Below are 17426 nucleotides of genomic sequence, written 5' to 3' on the forward strand. Positions count from 1 at the left end.
CGTGGTTTAAATAAGTCATTCATTCTTTTGTGAGTACAATTAATATTTTACATAAGTCAAATCCTATTTAATCGCAACATTTCACGCAGCAAAACAACAAACTGAGCGACACAACAGGGAAACGGAAAGTTTGGCACAGTGAAACTTTGTTGGAGAAAAATAAAATGTGGTTAAGTCAATGTCAAATAATAAAGTAATCTGCGAGCTGATGCTTGAGCTAAGATGCTAAGATGTAAAAACTCGACTACTGTATGTTAAGGCAAAAACTATCCAGCAAAAATGAAGAAAATCTTTCAAATCTGTTCCTCATGCTCTTCAAACATTTTCCAAGCGTTAAACAACATTTCCCTGCTTCAGCTGAGCTAAAACTCATTTAGCGCATTAACAAACGAATGTGCTAGCTTACAGTTGCGCAAACAAAAACGCTACGATGCAAAAGCTCAAGTATATTAATAGCCCCACAAAGCATATTATTTATTATCTTTTTTAGTTTAGTCAACTCAACAAGTGATGCAATTTTTTTTTGTTACTCTTAAAATAAGCCATGCTAACTTGAAAAGAGCGCTAAAGTGAGTGGGGAAATCACTTCCGCTGTAATTATAAGGTACTTCCTGGTCATGTGACATACTTGCTACTTGTTGCGAGGCAGAATTCGTGCCTAGAAGTTTTTAAAAAAAAAAAACATATACTAATAATGACAACAGTCATTCAGTCAGTTGTTGCTAGTAGGAAAATGCTACTTGTTACTAGGCAGAATTCATGCCCATAAGGCTGGTAAAATAGCAAATTACAAACTGACCTGGTGACCTTTGCAAATTCGTGTTTGTAAGCCAAATAAAAAAATCTAGGTTAGTTAGCATTGACCAGTTAACACAAGGTGTGTTGTCACAATGTTCTCCACAAACAATTTAGAGGTAGTCGTCCTCGCTGGACGGCTCGTCGTCCTCATCGTCATGGTAACGCTTGGCGTGGTAGTTGCTGGCACCTTCGCCGGGGTCGTCGCCGCCGCTTTCGCTTCCGACCGAACCCTCCTCGGGGAGATTCCGGCGGTCCGAGCTGACAGAAGGTCGGCGACTCATCCGCCACAGCTGGTGACCGAAGGTCCGCCCCCAGCTGCAGGGCTGGCCAATGGGGCGCAGCAGGCGGGCGAGCTCGGCGGCCTCCTGCCAATAGGACGTTCACTTGGTGTGAGCGCGCTCAGACCGCTGCTTGTTCATGGCAGTCAGCATCTGGCTGATGTACGACGTCAGCAGGTCGTCCATCTTGTAGCCCTGAGAGGAACACAAACGAGGAATTAAGCCTTCATTTGGCTTTATTTTGGGGGGCAAATACTTCATGAGCTCAAAGTCAAGTGAGGTGCTTCTATACACACATGATCTATAGTATACAGGAAGTGAAAGTTTAAGAACGTATGGAGTAGTCATTCCTCAGATTCTATGGGATTGTTGCTAGGCAGATTTTGTGTCCATAAAACAAACAGCAACAACAACAAATTACACAATTGCAAAGTGTAATAAAGTATTTACTGTGTTTGCCACTTGTTGCTAGGCAGAATTTGTGTTCATACCATAAGCCCATTTAAAAAAGTGTTTTTGTCTAAGGTGAATTTGTGTCCATAAGCACAGTTAAAAAAGGAAAAAAGCATTTTGTGTTTCCTACCCGTTGCTAGGCAGAAATGGTCCCTATAAGCCCGATAACAAAAGATACAATTTTAAATTACACTATGGTATTTCTTGGGTTTGCTCTTTGTTGCTAGGCAGAAGTTGTGCCTCTAAGCCCAGTAAAAAAAAAAAAAAAAACGAAATTGAAATTGAAAAAAAAAAACAATTTCCTGTTTACCCCCGGTTGCTGACTCCCTTTGTATGCTACGCTAATGAGCATAACTTGCAGTGATGACATGATTGTTTGAAGCCAAACATTTTGTTTTCTTTATTGCTTGTGTCTTTGAGCAAAAGTTCAATATATACGCCTATAATTAAGTTATACAAATATGATATATGAAAACAACAACAAAGCCTAAACACTGAATATCGTCATCTTTGGTGACATCTCGTGTTAAAAAACTGACATTGTAGACAGTTACATTTCCTAGGGTTTCTTGGTCACGGTCGGCATTCAACTGAGCCGGGAGGAAGTGTCGCGGCCCGCTTTGCCGAATGCGGAAGTAGCTTGCGCATGTGGCCGAGTGGCCGGCCACAATTGGTCTAAAAGCCCAGTAGAATAAAAAGCAAAATTGCAAATTGTCAAAATGGTTTCCTGGCCACGCGATGATGTGTTTGCTCCTTGTGCCAAATAAGCCCGCTTAAAAAAATGTAATTGACACCGTATAGACCAAAGTATTTGGCCACCTCTGATTCATTGATTGAGATTTGCGCCAGTATACTTTTGTCCATTTGAAATATTTTGTGACCCACCAAGGAGGTCTCGCAGAGGAGTTTGCTTCCTCTGACGAGGTTTCCGATGGTGATGTGGAAGTATGTGTTCCCGCTGCTCCAGTTGGAGATCTTGGTGAAGGGATGAGTGATCAGAACGTCCTGCCCGGACACAAAGATGACATCGTGATGACATCATGACAACATCGGTCACCTGGCGGCGCCGTGTTAGCTTTAGGGTTGCAAAAGTTTCATTTAAGTTACCTTCTAAGAGATTTCGAAGAAATTTCCAACTACAATTTTTCAAGCCTATTTATGTTTTTGCCTTTTTGACCCGACAAACCGACCTTGGTCTTTGGGTCGATGAGGCTGACTCCGTGTTTGTTGATGGCGATCAGGAGAATCTCTGGGTAGTTGGGCTCTGTGGTTTGCTGAAGACACAAAAACCGTGAACAATCTGGGCGTGAAGCAGCACCGGGTTCAAAAGGGAGGAACTGAGACAAGCGGGCGCTTTCTCGTTTTACCTTGACTTCAAAGAAGGCGGAGCCAAATGTTGGCCATTTGTAGATGATTTTAAGAAACATCAGCTTGGCTTCTTCTCTGGATTTCCCGGCTTGCTTGTTGAAGAAAGCCACCACCGACTGTCTCACACACACACACACACCATTTTCCAACATTTTGCTGCATGCTTTGAATGGGGGAAACGTAGCACCATTTGGTGACCGAAATTACTCTAAAATGGCGGCTTTGGATAGGCTCCAGCACGCCCGTGAAGCTAGCGAGGCTAAGCGCTACAGAAAATGGATGGATGGATGAAGCAAAATGACAGGCTTCCTGTGTGCTTCGGGGTATGGCTTTTTGAAACTTTGTTTTGTGGCGTTACCCATGTTAGAAGCCTGTTCACTGATTCAGTTGAAAACTATCAAGGGGTCTCCGGGGTTACCCTCTTCCAGTCATCCGGTGACATCTGGCGGATGAGATCTTGCGGGACCAGCTCGCGCAGCATCTTGGGAATGGTGGGAAAGTGGGACTTGTCGTCCTCGAACTTGACGCGGTAGATGAGCGCCGCCAGCTGGAGGACTTCGTCTCGCGAACACTTGTGGTAGCCGCGCAGATATTTGGGCAGCTCCTGGTCGGAGTCGTCGTCACAAAGCAAAACGTCCGGTTTCGTTTCTTTACTTGTCGTCTGCCAAGCAGGACTCACCTGGTAGTAGTGGAAGATGGAGTCGGCGAAAGCGTCCTTCCCGGGAACGGTGCTGGTCCACAACTTCTTCATGAAGAACACCTGATAGGTCAGAGAGGGAACCACTCCTGCAAGGTAAATAAAATATTGGATTTTGTTGTGTTATGGTAAGTCATCAAACTTTGATGTGACGCTCTGGCCACACGAAATGACAAAAACTCCAATTTGTGAGTAATTGGAACTTTGAAGGACCTCTGGTAATGACTCAAAAATGGCTGCTTTGAACCATAACGGCAGACTTTCTGCGTGTTCTCGGGCATGGCTTCCTGAGACTTTTTTGTGGGTCCGCTCATGATAGACATGCCTACCGAATTCCATGTTGTTAGGTTAAACTGCTTTGGCGGTCGGGTCTTCAAAAGATGCAAAGAACCCCGAGAAATGGCCCAAATCAACTTCAAATGTTTGCTTGAACAAATATGATAGATATTCCTGTGTCATATCGAGCACGGATTCTTGACTTTTTTTGCGGGTCCACTCATGAAAGTCATGTCTACCAAATTTCATGTTGCCAAATCCCAATTTTTTTTTTTGTTTTTTTGAGGGATTTGAATTGTTTTCTTGTAAATCTGGTTGGGCACAACTGAGGCAATGGTGGCGAAAATGGCTGACTTCCAGAGTCTTTTCAGACATGGCCTCTTGAGACTTATTTGTTGTGGGTCTCCTCATTATAGACGTAGACACGTATACCAAATTCCATGTTGCAAAGTCAAACTGGCTGAGTGCAAAAAGATGCCTGTACGTATCTACCGTCTTTTACTGGCCGTGATTTCTTGATCCAGTCTGTCAAATGTCGGACAAAGTCAAAGAAGAAGTCTCCCTCTGGAACGCTGATCACCTGGAAAAACGCACTCACGGATGAATTCGTCTCACGAAGACACAAACTGAAGCTAATCCCATTTCAACGGAAATGAAAAAGCACCTTGTCGGAGATCTTGACGAAGAGGCTGAATCCTTCTGGGGATTTGAGCAGCAGTCTGGTGGAGATGTTCTGGCAGAAGTCTTTGGCTTTGGTGCTGGACTGCACCTCGAACGCCTGCGGAATTCGCTGATCAGCTGAACGCGCTACTTCCGAAGAGACAGTCTATTATATTTGTATCGCATTTTTCTAAGTCGTTCGTTGTTTTACATAATATAAAATCAAGCAATAATGAATTAAAAAAAATACATTCTTCAACTCATGAATAATTGGTTCATTATAAGAATTCCTTTGCTATTGATTCATAATTTGTTAAAAAAAAAAACTAAAAATAAGTAGAAAATATTTTACATTTGTGCACATGAAACAAAAAAAATACTTTTTCAACGCATTTTAAAAATATTGATATTGTATTTTTATTCTTAACATTTGAAAAATGTATTGTTATGAACGGCAAGATTCAAATACATTTTTGGACGTGTGCGTGTTGTACCTCGTCCGTGTCGTCAGGGAAGTAAACCTTGTGGAAGATCTGCGTGGTCTTGTGCTGGATGGCCTCCACTTCCACCAGATGAGGGGGGTACTTCCTGGACCCGTTTCTGTTACCGTGGCAACCGCCACACAAATGAGCTTCGGTCCACATTGAAGACGTTTTTGTTTTTGTCGCGTTGCGGCTCCGCCAACGGTGGGCACAGTATGACCCGCTCCCTTCTTCAATCCGGCCCCCCAAGTATTTCCAATAGCAGGAGATAGGCTTTATTTATTTATTTAGTTATTTAGCTCATTAAAGAATTGATTAATGTAGTTGTTGTAAATAATACAAGGAAAAACTTATTTTTTATTTTATTAGATACCTGGGTCATTTATTTATTTAGTGTAAATAACATGAGTAAAATAAACAGTTTTAAATATACGTTTCACATTATTTAATCTTTTCAATAATTGGTTAATTTATCTGTTTTAAATAAAACAAAAATAAAATAAAAAAATTAAATATACATGACTTTTATTTTATTTCATCAGTATTTTACTCATTGTGAAATAAACAATTTTACATAGTTTACATTTTTGATAGTTATTATAGAATAGGTTCATTTATTTGTTGCTAATAAAAGTATTTGTAAAAAAAATCTTTGATGAAATAACTGGTTAGTTCAACCATTGTAAATAGTAAGAGAAGCAAGTATCCAAATAAACAATTTTACATATATATTTCATATACGTTTTTAATAATTGGTTAATTTATTTATTTTAAATAATAAAATAAATATTTGTCAAATCAAAATTGACATTCAATTTATTTGTATACACTTTATTATAAAGGTTATTTATTGTAAATGATAAAATATATTTGGAATTTTTACATATTTTCCATACATATTTTGATGTTATTTTTGAACCTGCTCTACGACTGAGCTGGCCCAATTGCCCACGTCCTAAATCAAACGCGGCCTTTCCCCATCCCGGTTGTCGACGCAGCATGGACCGACTGATCCGTCGCGAGGGGCGCGCGCTCACCGTAAGGCTTTGTGCAGCCTGTGCATGCAGTCGGCCGAGAGCGGGTGTTGCCTCTTGGACTGCAGGAAGCGCTGGACGTGCGGCAGCAGCACGTTGCTGGGAGGGAAGAGGCCCGTGCACAACCACAGAAGCTCCCAGCCTTTCTCCTCGCTGTACCTGCCGCCACATGCGCGCGCACTTCAGTTGGGTCGAGCAGACTTGCTGTCAGAAACCCGACTGACCAGCGCTGCGCACGTTCAGGTCAGCTTCTACCCGCTCTACGTTTACGCCAAAGGTGAGTACTCACTTGACGTGGTTGTCGGTGAGCTGCTTGATGATCTGGCAGAAAATCTCGTCCTTCAGGGGTTCGGCCTTCAGCGCGCCCTCAAACATCTGGTCCGTCAACTCGTTGACTGAGCGAGTGCGCTTGGACGGGTAGTCGCCCATGTACTTCATCACAGGTAGGACACACGCTAAGGAACATGCTGCATTTGAGTGGTATGGCTGAAAACACAGTAGTAACATGGTAATCACATGGTAAACACATGGTAACCATCCTTTCACATCATCGTAACATGGTGATAACATTAATAACATGGCAACATGGTTATAACGCTGCAATAACATGTAAGATGGTAATAACATAGTACAATCTATAACATCATCATCATAACATGGTAGCATGTTAACAACCTCTTATTATATAACAGTAATAACATGCTAACATAATGACATGGTAACAACAAGGTAATATCTAAATTTATGACAACATAGTGCCATGTTAATATGGTAATAGCATGGTAACAACATCATAAATCATAACATGGTAGTAACTGTCATAAAATGCAATAACATGGTAATAACATTGTAACAACATAGTCATAACATCGTAACAAGGTACCAACATAATGTTATAAAACTAATAACAGTAATGTCATCGTAACAGGATTTAACATGCTAATAACATGGTAACAGCATGTCAGTAACATGTTAATAACATGGTAGTAGTACCAAGATGGTAGTAACATTGGAACATGATGAAAGGATATCAATGAAGGTCATGCAGGACTCCTGAGCGAGCTCCTCGTGGTGGACCACCTTCTTCAGCAGAGGCTGTTTGAGAGGCTCCCTGGTGCAGCTCCACAGCTTATCCTTGCCTCGATTCTTGGTGACCATCACCCGGCTCAGGGTGTGTTTGGGGAGAGGCCTGCACCAAGAACACTGAAGCTTTAGTTATTTTGCGTTTTAAGCGAAGGTTAGGGTTTCAAGTAAGGGTTTCAAGCCTAGGTTCATGTTTGAAAGTGGGGTTTCAACCCAGTGTTAAGATTTCAAGTTGGGGTTTCAAACCAAGTTTAGGGTTTTAAGCCTTGGTTAGGGTTTACTACTGTAATTTGAAACTCAAACCTTCTCCAGAAACCTCAATCTTGATTTGAAACCCTGGTGTAAAAGCCGAACTTTAAACCCTAATTTGAAACCTGGTTTGACATCCCAACTCAGTCTTGAAACCCTTAATCTTTGCTTGAATCCCTTACCCTAGCTTGAAATCCTAATTTGAAACACCAACCCTGATCTGAAACCCTATTCTTTGCTTAAACTCCCAACCCTTGCTTGAAACCCTAATTTGAAATTGTAGCCCTGGCTTGACATCTTAACTGAGGCTTGAAACCCTAATGGTAAGCCAAGGTATTGTGTGTGTGTGTGTGTGTGCGCGTGTGTGTGTGTACCTAAAGTAGTCATAGGAGAATTCCTCCAGTGTGTAAGGTTTGACAGAGTCTTCACTGTCAGGCAGGACGAGCTGTGAGACCCTCGCCGACTGCTGCCGCTGATCCGGCGTCATGGTAACCAATGCCTGATTGGTTGGATGACATCGCCATCATCAATAACAGAACAGCATGTCTTCTGCCTGATTCAGTACTCTTCAAGGTTTTCTTATCTCACCACGATCTCCTGCTGCGGCCGCGTCATGGTGGGCAGGACGTAGACGGAGTCCGCCGGGAAGTCTCCTCTCTGGTTGGTCCTCTCATTTACACCGTGCGCCCAGCCCGAGTTGAGAACCTGCTCGCCGGTGTCCTGGTCCAGCAGGATCAGGTCTCCCTTCTGGAAACTCAGGAATGTGGATGGTTCACCATCTGCCAAACAGTCAGAGGACAATTTGTGAGTTCCTTGCGTAATTCTAGAACACATCCAAAAGTCCAAGGAGGACCTACTCTGGTTGGGACTGTCCTGTAGCGCCACCACAAACTTGGACCTGTTCCTCAGGCCTTCCAGGAAGGTCACCACGAGGTCTCGGATGTCGTCAGCATTGTTGGAGGTGAAGGTGTACTCGTCTCCTTTGATGGTCGCCAGCGTGAAACTCTGACTCTGCAACTTTCCGCCCCTAAAAGAACCAAAAACATTTATCATTGGTTCCTTGTACACAGGAATGTGCTGCTCTTCTGGAATTTGGTGGACCGAGTCCTTGATGCTCAGGCACCAAGTGGAACCTGTCTTCCAACCAGTCTCGAGCTCCATTTTGTTAGTCTTTGGGCCTTCAACTCTCAGGTAAAGTTCTTACAGACTTGAGGGACAGTTGCCCGAACACAATGTCAGTCCCAGTCAAATCACCATCACTGGGACCACTAGAGGGACTACATTTCCTAGCATGCCTCACCTGCTGCTAGACACCGCAGTGATTTCTGGGAAGGAAAGTTCTAGCAGGACCTGCTCCTGTTCATCCACAAAGTATACGCCGGTCCAGTTGACAGCGACAATGAGGTCGTTCTTGGGCAGACTTGGACCTGACAAGCAAAGAAACCAAAACATCAGGCAATCTCCAGCTCAATAGATTGTGAGACTGGCGATTGATTCTAACCGGAGAACTTCAAGGCTTCGTAGAATCTAGAGAAGAGCAGAGGCCACTTGTGGCGGGCAAAATCGACCACTTCCTCTTTCACCTTCTGGGGATCAAACCTCTTCTGGGTGTAGATCCCCTGAACAACAAAGAGACAAGAGGATTCAATTCCGCTACACATGAAAGTAACCACATCCACTTATGAGGAGCACCTTTTTGTGTGCTGCCATGATGAAGTGAGCCCACTTCTCCACCGTTCTGGATGTGCTGATCTCTCTGTCAGGGATATAGGACGGGATGAGGCTCAGCAGGCGCTCCAGCAGGACCTCTGAGCCGTAGTCCACATAATACTGCTGAGACGCAAGTTCTGCTAGGTCGTCCTGGGCCAACAAGACAAATAATAATTGGGAGTCAGGGCTAGGGAAGAGAAGGAGTATGTCTACAGAAGAGAAGGAGCATGTCCATGGAAAAAGAGAAAGTTCATGTCCACAGAAGTGAAGGAGTATCTGTACAGAATAGGAGCAATCACCCGGTCGCAGCGGTACTCTCCAAACTTGACGCCCCTGATAGTTTGCTGGTAGATGAGGTTGGTGGCGACTGTGTCGTCGGTGGCACTGTGCCACGGTGTGAAGATCTCTTTCCTGAAGAACAGCCTCCATGGGGCGTTTCTCTCCTGGGCTCCCTGCTCCTTGGCGTACTGCTCGCACTGTGATACTGCGTCCATCACATGGTCGTTCCCGCTGCCCAAAGATGACACCTGCACAACACCATCCGATCAGATTATGATGATGAGAAACTCTTCGACCAGAAAGAAACTCAATAGTGCGTTCATATCTCAAGACAACTTTGTCAAAGAGCGCGATGTAGAGCGAGAAGCCGAATCGGTCGTGCAGGCTGATCTTGTCGGCCAGTGTGTTGCAGAGCTCCTTGGCGGTGGTCGCCGAGTCCGTCAGCAGGGTTTTGGTGGTTCCGTCCATGAACGTCACTGGCAGCATGATGGGTTTCTTGGACTTGGTTGCCTGGACATGAATTTAACAGCAGTTATGTAACAGGATCGGGATGAGTTATTATTGTGTGTTTTTTGCATACACTACTTACAAGTAGCTACAGATTGTGGGCTTCGAGTTGAAATTTCACAATGAGCCTAAAATGCACTATATCCTCTACGGGTGAGTTTAATTTGACGTTCTCAAAGATTTTGAATGAAATGTCAAACTATTCAATGTTTCAGAGTGCTTTTTGCACAACTTGCTCTTCTTCGATGAGGAGCTAAACGGCAAAATTTACAAAAGGTGTTCCATGAATGGAGCAATAAACTTCCTGGTTCAATTAGTGTTGGTATTTAACAAGGAGTAGTTGAACATGTACATTCAAAAATTTACAGAAGGTTAAATTTAGCTCACATGTAAAGACTATAGTGCATTTTAGGTTCATCCTGAAATTTCCACCCAGAGCCAAATGTGCCACATTGTTTGTGAGAAGTGTAGTACATGTGTGTACCTGCAGCTCCAGCCAAGACGGAGGTTGTGCTCTGGTACCATTAACGAATGTTCTTCTGAGTCGCTCTTCACAGTATGGAGCGTAACCCGGCGGCCCACTGCTCATGAAGTTCCGCAGGTACTGCAGGTGAACACCATACCGTCATTACTCACTGTAGGTGTAGGTGTTAGAATTACATTTGTATAGAACAATAAAGTGTTCTGACCTTGAGGAACTTGTCTGATGGTGCGAAGCAGCCAACGCACAAACTGATGAGGATCCAGCCTCGAGCGTGTGAGCTCTTGGATGGGTTCTGACTCAGCTGCTTGCAGATCTGACAGTAGATCTCATCCCTAGCGCACAGACACATTGAATTGTTGCCATCCACCAGCATCATTGGACCCAAGGCACCCGCATGAAAAGTCAAGTGTTTGAAGAACATTAAGCAGAAGGCAGTCAGCAGATCACATTGACTCAGAGATCAATAAAAGGACACCGAATCCACCAAGTATGGTGCACTCTGACCATTGACCATTTTGTACTGAGTCCTAAAATGAACAGGGGCGCTAGTACAAGGATGTCATAATGCGAGTGATGTGGCGAAACGTATGGGATCTCCACAAAAGCCGAGGGCCGGTATTCTGGACTGACTGTAGTCTAATGAAGTTTTGTTGAGACAGGTGAAGAGACATGCATATTCAAGACGTGAGGAGACAAAAGGCATGAACGGTCATTTCAAGTTCAGAATGAGATAACATGGATTTAAGTTTTTAGGAAGAAAAAGCAGGAACTGGTTACATTTTTAACATGTTCATCAAAAATCATGGTCTGATCCAATATGAACCCAAGGTTTGCCCCAAGGAAAACCAGTGATCCTAACCACTATTTCATCTGGGATCAACTCTTGATAAAGGTTTTTACCTCAGTGCTGGCCTCAGGATGCCGTTCCCGATGATGAAGTGAAGTTTGTCCAGGTTGGACGTCGGGCGGTCCTCCAACATGCTGTTGCCATGGAGACCATGCTCTCCACCGTTGAGGCGTTTAGTGACCTGAAAGTTTTCCGTTGCTTTGTTAACTATGCGGAAGTTATACCAGAGGATCAGAAGGATCTTACCTCCTCTGTGAGCTTGGATTTCTTCTTCAGGGTGAGAGACACCAGCTTGTGTCGGATGCTGTTCTTGCGATGGCTGTCGGATTGAGGAGTCTGGAGGTGGGAAAACAGAATTGGTACAGCAAAGAAATAATAAAGCACATGGGCTCAGTTCCTCGAACAACCAGAACAGCGATGATATAACGTATGTTTGGTTCCTTGAAGAACCAGAACGGAGATGATAAAACAAATATTGTTGGTTGAGTTAAGAACCAGAATAGAGAGAGAGATCACATACAGTAAGTTCGGTTCCTCAAAGATCCAGAACAGCGAAGATAAAACATGTATGTTCGGTTCCTCAAAGAACCAGCTCAAAGGACATAAAACATGTAGAGTCTGTTCTGTTCCTCAAAGAACCAGAATAGTAATGAGTAAACATGTATGTTCAGTTGTTCTTTGGGACTAAATGGTTGCTTGTTTGATGGTTCCTAGAACCGGTATATTCATTGAAGACTCTGTATGTTAGTCATAAAGTTCCGTCAAAAGCGCTGTGATCCTCCGCCCTGATGCTCCTCTGTCTCACCTCCGCCTCCGCCTGGAGGGCCTGCAGCTCCCTCTTGTACGTCTTCTTCCCGAGGGTCTCGTAGATCTTGGTCATGACCGGAATCTTCTCGCTCCCGTCGCTGATGGCCGTGTGGTACTTGGGCTCGGGCAGATCCCCCATGAACCTCAGCACGGTTATCCACACGGCCAGGGCTGCCTAAAATCAGGATAAGGAACGCATGGTCGTCATCATGTTAAGAACTGACGAGGTGATTGGATGTGAAGTCTTTGGCCCACCAGCTGGTCTCCTTCGTCTTCATGGAAAAGCAGCGGTTGCTTGAGTGGTCGTCGGACGTACGTGTGCGTGGCGGTTCCCTGGAAGTAGGTGGCTGCAAACTTGGCAAACTTGTATTCTGACAGATCCTCCTCCTCCTCGTCCTCCGGCAGAGGAAGAGCCTCGTCCAGGTCCTCCTCCTCCAGCTCCCGGTGGGTCCGCTCCAAGTCCTGCAGATGAGGTGGAGCGAGCACTCCAGAAAAGTCCAACTCAGCAGTTATTATACATTCAAGGAAACCTACCTCGAAGCCGGCAGGAGGTTGTCCCTCCTGGCCGGGAAAGGAGCCGGTGGTCCCCAAAAAGCCGAACATCTTGTCCACCATGTCCGAGTCGTTGACGGGCTCCAAACGGGCTCGCTCTGTCTGCTCTACCAGCTCTTTCTTCCTCCTCGCCTCCTCTTTTTCTTTCTTCTCGCGCTCAGCGTCTTCTTTGGCCAGCTGGACCAGACGCTCCTGCAAAGTCAGCGAATGACAGGAAGGGGGCGACGTGACCACTTGTCCAAGGAAGTTTCCAAAGGGAAAAAGGTGGACTAGATGATTCTGACCCCAAAAATTATTTGAATTTTGACAGATTGTGATTGTGGCTGGAGGCTACGGGGGGAAGCTGAAGCTGAAGAGCACTCTCGTCAGTGTTAGCTTCTGATAATCTGCACACACACTAATGATCGGGAAAGTTGAAGACACGGTGGGGCGGGCGTCTAGTTGGGTTTGTCGAAGTGTCCGCTGCATGCGCCACATGGACGGATCCGCCACACCAGTGATTTTCAAGGTGCGGTTTGTGGGGTTCTTCTTGGGGAAGAACTGATTGCTTTTGAACAATGAAATCTTTTTTCATGTAACTTTTGTAAAATTGTGAGAAAAATGTGTAATAGCTGTTTTAAATCTGAAGGCTCACCTGATGTTTGCGTTCGGCTTCGGCCTTGGCTCTCTTGGCAGACATCTGGTTCCTCAGCTTGGTCTCCTCGGCCAGACGCATCTTCTCAGCCTCCAGCCTCCTTCGGTACTGAAGACAACAAGTAAGTTCCAGTTTGAGTCAGATGCCTGAGAGTAGTTCGCAGGACTAGGACTTAGGGCTGGGTCACATGGCCTTAAAAGGAAATGGCCAAAATCTGATTTGCGATTTCTAATCGATTCCCCCGCCTTTGTTCACAGCAAAAGCAAATGAAGTTGGGGCACTCGTAAGGTAACCTTTTACTTGTGTGAAATCTGATTATTGTAGTAAGAATTATGTTAAAATGTAGTTTCCTCAAGTCCACTATATTTCAGTTCCCCATTAAGAGCCAACCTTCTATTTTGTAAATTCCTAGTTTTAATTACCATAAATTCCCGTTAATTCCCTTGGAAAGTTTCCAAATTTGGACTATTACGAAGATGAATTGGAAATGTGGAGTTCAGGTTCTCTGTTTAAAAAAAAAATATATATATATATATATAATATCCCAGAATATATACAAATCTGGTTTTGAATAAAAGAGGTTTGTGTTAGCTTGACTGTTAAGATAAATGTGTGCGTCGATTAGAGTTTTGCTTTTGAAATTATTTTGTCAGTTTAGTCTTTGATCCTTGGAACGTTTGAAAAAAAACAAAAACAAAACTTTTCGGTTATATCTGGTGACACGACTTCCAACACGACGTTTCGTCATGGTTCCAGTTCACGTCAGCAGTAGACACTCGCCTTGTACCACCTGGAAGTTCCCCGGCGCCGACTCTTTGACAAACATTACACAATGTCCTCTACCTCGCCTCTGAGCCTGCGGTAGAGCCTGCGCGCGATCATCCCTCGGGTGTACGCCTGCACGGTGATGACGCCCCACAGTCGGTGTCTGAAGGCCCGGCGCACCAGGAAGCCTCGGCACCGGCCCTGGAACCCGCTGACGCGCTGGCGAGCCACGTGGTACGAGGCGCACAACTTCCTAGAGCGCACCAGAGCCTGGAGGCGAGAGAAGCCCGCCCGCATCTGAAAGGACGAGGACCGGGATTTAGGGACGACGTCGGGACTCGATGACACCATTTCCTGTCGAGATGCTGACGGTGAGCCTCACAGCGCCGTAGTTCTTCCTGCACTGATATCCTCGCCACGTCTTCTGGATCAACATGGCCGACTTCCTCATCCTCAGGAAGTTTGATCTGAAGAGACGTAGATTTATTTGACTTTAGTTGAATAATGAAGTCATTCGCTGCCGGGGACGTTTCTATCCATCAGCTGGAATCCCAGCATTTACTGCCACCGACCGATATATTCGTCAAGTACTGTATGTTTTCAACGGGTAGGCGTAGAAGAGGGTCTCGGCCCGCTTGTCTGAGAAATTCCAGCTTCTGCATAACTGTGATGATGAACAGACGCCAGCAGATGGCGACGTTGCGTGATCAGCATCGCTTTTGAGTTGAAGATACAGATTAGACGGTGAATCTTGGCTCGTCACGGTGATCACGAGGGACAGAAATGTCAACACGTTGGAAGGAGGGCAAGATTAGGAACTTCGCACTTGAACAGAGGATGTATATGGAGGATGTGTCGCGATGTTGGGAAAAGATGATGTCGGAGTAATAGTAGTACTAGTCGTAGTGGAAACTGATGCGGGACCACACCTGTCCTTGAAACCTCGCACCACCTTCTGGATGAGGATGACCTTGTCCGTGATGGCCTTGTCCCTCTCGATCTCCAACAGCATATCGTGATGATCCTGCGCAACCGACAACTCGTTAGTCGTCTCCGTGGAGACAGTGGTGGGCGGGCATACTATACTGGATATATTTTATACAGACTTTTGAACTTTAACATGGGTGAGTTTGACCGACGATATATCAGGAGTGTTAATCAATTGATTCACCAAATGTGGGGGGGGGGGGGGGGGAAACAGCTCAATGAATGCAACAAATGAAAATATTCTTCCAGACCTCTCCGTCAATGCTCGGCGAACCGGATTTAAGAACGGAACGAGTCGGAATGTGGAACGCGAGCCCCACTTTTGCCCCCTCCGATTTGAAATTCCCGAGACAATTTTCTGAAGTCAACGATTGTCCGTCTCGTCTTATTATTCGTCCCTCTGCTCTGCCGTCTGTTTGTCGGCTTCCTGCCAGGAAAGAGTGCGTGACTTTCTACTTCCTGTCAGGCTTCCTGGAGGGCAGCCCGAGAGCAGCGCCGCTTTGACTAAGCGTGTCAGATGTTGACGCCGCACTCGGCGGACCAGAACGCAAACTATCGCCAAAGTGACACGACGACTGTTCTCGTCTGATAAAAGACTTCAAAACAGAAAATATTTGGCCAGTCATCGGAACACCAAGCACAGGCAAGAGTTGGGGAAACGCCAACAAGCACTACTTCCTGTCACCAATCAACCAGCTTGGAGGCAATTGCGGGGATTGTTGTATTGTGAGATTTTGGGGGTGCTGGAATTGATTTTGAGAAATGGGCTGGATTGTTGCGAGTGACCTTGAGGAAGATCTTGGTCTTTCCCATCTGCCAGTCGTCGTCTCTGCCCAACACGGCCTCGGCGATCCTCTGGCAGGTTCCCCTCAGGTCCTCCTGGAACGCACGCGCATCAAATCACATCGCGCATACCAGGGATGGACGTAACCAAGTACAAGTACTTCATTACCGTACTAAAGTCGATTTTTCAGGTATCTGTACTTACTTTGCCAAGATATGATTTTTCTTTTTTTTTTTCGGCACCAAGTTATTGACAAAAGTATAATTAAGCCTCGTTTATCATTGGGGTGACATTCCAGAAACCCCCTGGAATAAATAGAGTCTGCAAAGTAGTGACCAATTCTTTGTTTCGTCAATGCATTTCAACGGCAACGTGCTGTTTCAGAGAAGTGCAGGTATTTAACTTGCCCACATGAGGCCACCTTCCAAACACGACACAAGCACCAGCCGAGTGAAGGCAGATGTGCGCTGCTTGAATAACGTGAATAACGGCCCATGATGCGAACAGGCGATTCCCTGCCTCCAGCTTTGGCACCGTTCCTCGCGCTGGTGATCGTGGTAATGTAGTCAGCGAAAAGCATTGTGGGAACCCAGAATTCATTGTGGTGATGTTTTTAGCGACAGTACCGTACGTGTAGGAAATCAAGCTAAACGTTGCTCTTTACTCGCATTTGTGCCTGTCGATATTGTTCTGTGTGTGCGTGTTAGCTATTTGCTGGGCCAAGGTCGGTGTTTGCTCTTTGGTCATTTTCTTTGAGTTCTCAAGCAATTTGGTCTCTTACCAAATGTAAAAGTTGGAATTACTTTACTGCAATCGATTTTGTGAGTCATTGTCGCCACATTTAAATCAATCCGCCTATCAAGCTGACTGTATCAGAGTTGTGCAATTGCACTACGTTGACCGCACGCGCATACTGTAGTACATTCTACGTGTTGATGTGTGCCTTTAAGGGGTGTGTCCAAGGGAGTAACGTCAGGAGTTTACCAAGCGGTTAATTCAGTGTTAGCGTCGCCGTCTTTTTTTTTTAACTTCTTTTTAACCAGAATCTCTTTCCTACACTTGTGTGCAGGCCGTACGTTTCCGAACGCTACCTGCTTGTAGGCGGGTTTGACTCCAGGCATGAGCACGCGGTAGCGGTCCACAAACTCCACGAAGGTGTAGCGGATGGGATAGCCTGCGCGGCGGATGCGGATGGTCTCCATCATTCCGGAGTACCTCAGCTGGCGCACGCACAGATCCCGGTCAAACAGCTGCAACACACGCACGCGCACACAACGACAGACCGCATTTTAGCTGTTAACTAGTAACTAGTTGTTACATGTCATAACTACTGTTTTTGTTGCACTTAAGTATCTGTTGCAAATTTGCTGTAACAGTTACTCATTTACAGTATTAGCTGCAACATACACTTATGTCTTACTAGATATTTACATACTTATATACCAGATGTTTTGCATAAAACACATAATATAGCAGTTACATCGACTAACTAGCTAATGTAGAGCTCGTTAGTGCATGTAACAGCTACTTATTTATTACATGTAACAACAAGTTTATAACAGCAAGTTAAAGCATGACAATGCAGTCATCACAGCTAGTTATGTCATGTAACAGCTCGTTTGTAAATCTAACAGCCAGTTAAAACATGTAACAGCTAATTACTGAATTTATTACGCCTAACAGCTAGTACCT

General features: G+C 45.0%; 1 protein-coding gene across 20 annotated transcripts in view; it reads right to left on the minus strand.

Moving 5' to 3' along the window:
• The window catches only part of LOC133482041 (unconventional myosin-VIIa-like), a 28521-nt gene continuing 11095 nt past the window's right edge, over window positions 1-17426 (minus strand). For 8 of the 20 annotated variants that reach the window (XM_061781593.1, XM_061781603.1, XM_061781599.1 and 5 more), the window contains 33 exons: window positions 16826-16984; window positions 15737-15829; window positions 14893-14987; window positions 14346-14430; window positions 14042-14260; window positions 13199-13306; window positions 12547-12756; window positions 12268-12474; window positions 12011-12187; window positions 11452-11541; window positions 11259-11386; window positions 10564-10690; window positions 10359-10478; window positions 9704-9877; window positions 9388-9615; window positions 9071-9238; window positions 8880-8997; window positions 8679-8805; window positions 8236-8405; window positions 7967-8157; window positions 7753-7877; window positions 7078-7235; window positions 6336-6489; window positions 6050-6205; window positions 5025-5130; window positions 4535-4648; window positions 4363-4450; window positions 3577-3683; window positions 3316-3501; window positions 2897-3013; window positions 2720-2803; window positions 2415-2604; window positions 1-1271 (listed from right to left, as the gene is read on the minus strand). In XM_061781593.1, coding sequence (XP_061637577.1) covers window positions 1198-1271; window positions 2415-2604; window positions 2720-2803; window positions 2897-3013; window positions 3316-3501; window positions 3577-3683; window positions 4363-4450; window positions 4535-4648; window positions 5025-5130; window positions 6050-6205; window positions 6336-6489; window positions 7078-7235; window positions 7753-7877; window positions 7967-8157; window positions 8236-8405; window positions 8679-8805; window positions 8880-8997; window positions 9071-9238; window positions 9388-9615; window positions 9704-9877; window positions 10359-10478; window positions 10564-10690; window positions 11259-11386; window positions 11452-11541; window positions 12011-12187; window positions 12268-12474; window positions 12547-12756; window positions 13199-13306; window positions 14042-14260; window positions 14346-14430; window positions 14893-14987; window positions 15737-15829; window positions 16826-16984 — 4653 coding nt within the window. In that variant the 3' untranslated portion in view covers window positions 1-1197. Of the gene's footprint in view, window positions 1272-2414; window positions 2605-2719; window positions 2804-2896; window positions 3014-3255; window positions 3502-3576; window positions 3684-4362; window positions 4451-4534; window positions 4649-5024; window positions 5131-6049; window positions 6206-6335; window positions 6490-7077; window positions 7236-7752; window positions 7878-7966; window positions 8158-8235; window positions 8406-8678; window positions 8806-8879; window positions 8998-9070; window positions 9239-9387; window positions 9616-9703; window positions 9878-10358; window positions 10479-10563; window positions 10691-11258; window positions 11387-11451; window positions 11542-12010; window positions 12188-12267; window positions 12475-12546; window positions 12757-13198; window positions 13307-14041; window positions 14261-14345; window positions 14431-14892; window positions 14988-15736; window positions 15830-16825; window positions 16985-17426 lie in introns of those variants that run through there. The other 12 variants (XM_061781604.1, XM_061781601.1, XM_061781605.1 and 9 more) reach the window with 6 other exon arrangements.

Source organism: Phyllopteryx taeniolatus, chromosome 8, assembly GCF_024500385.1.
Source record: "Phyllopteryx taeniolatus isolate TA_2022b chromosome 8, UOR_Ptae_1.2, whole genome shotgun sequence".
Taxonomy (NCBI): Eukaryota; Metazoa; Chordata; class Actinopteri; order Syngnathiformes; family Syngnathidae; genus Phyllopteryx; species Phyllopteryx taeniolatus.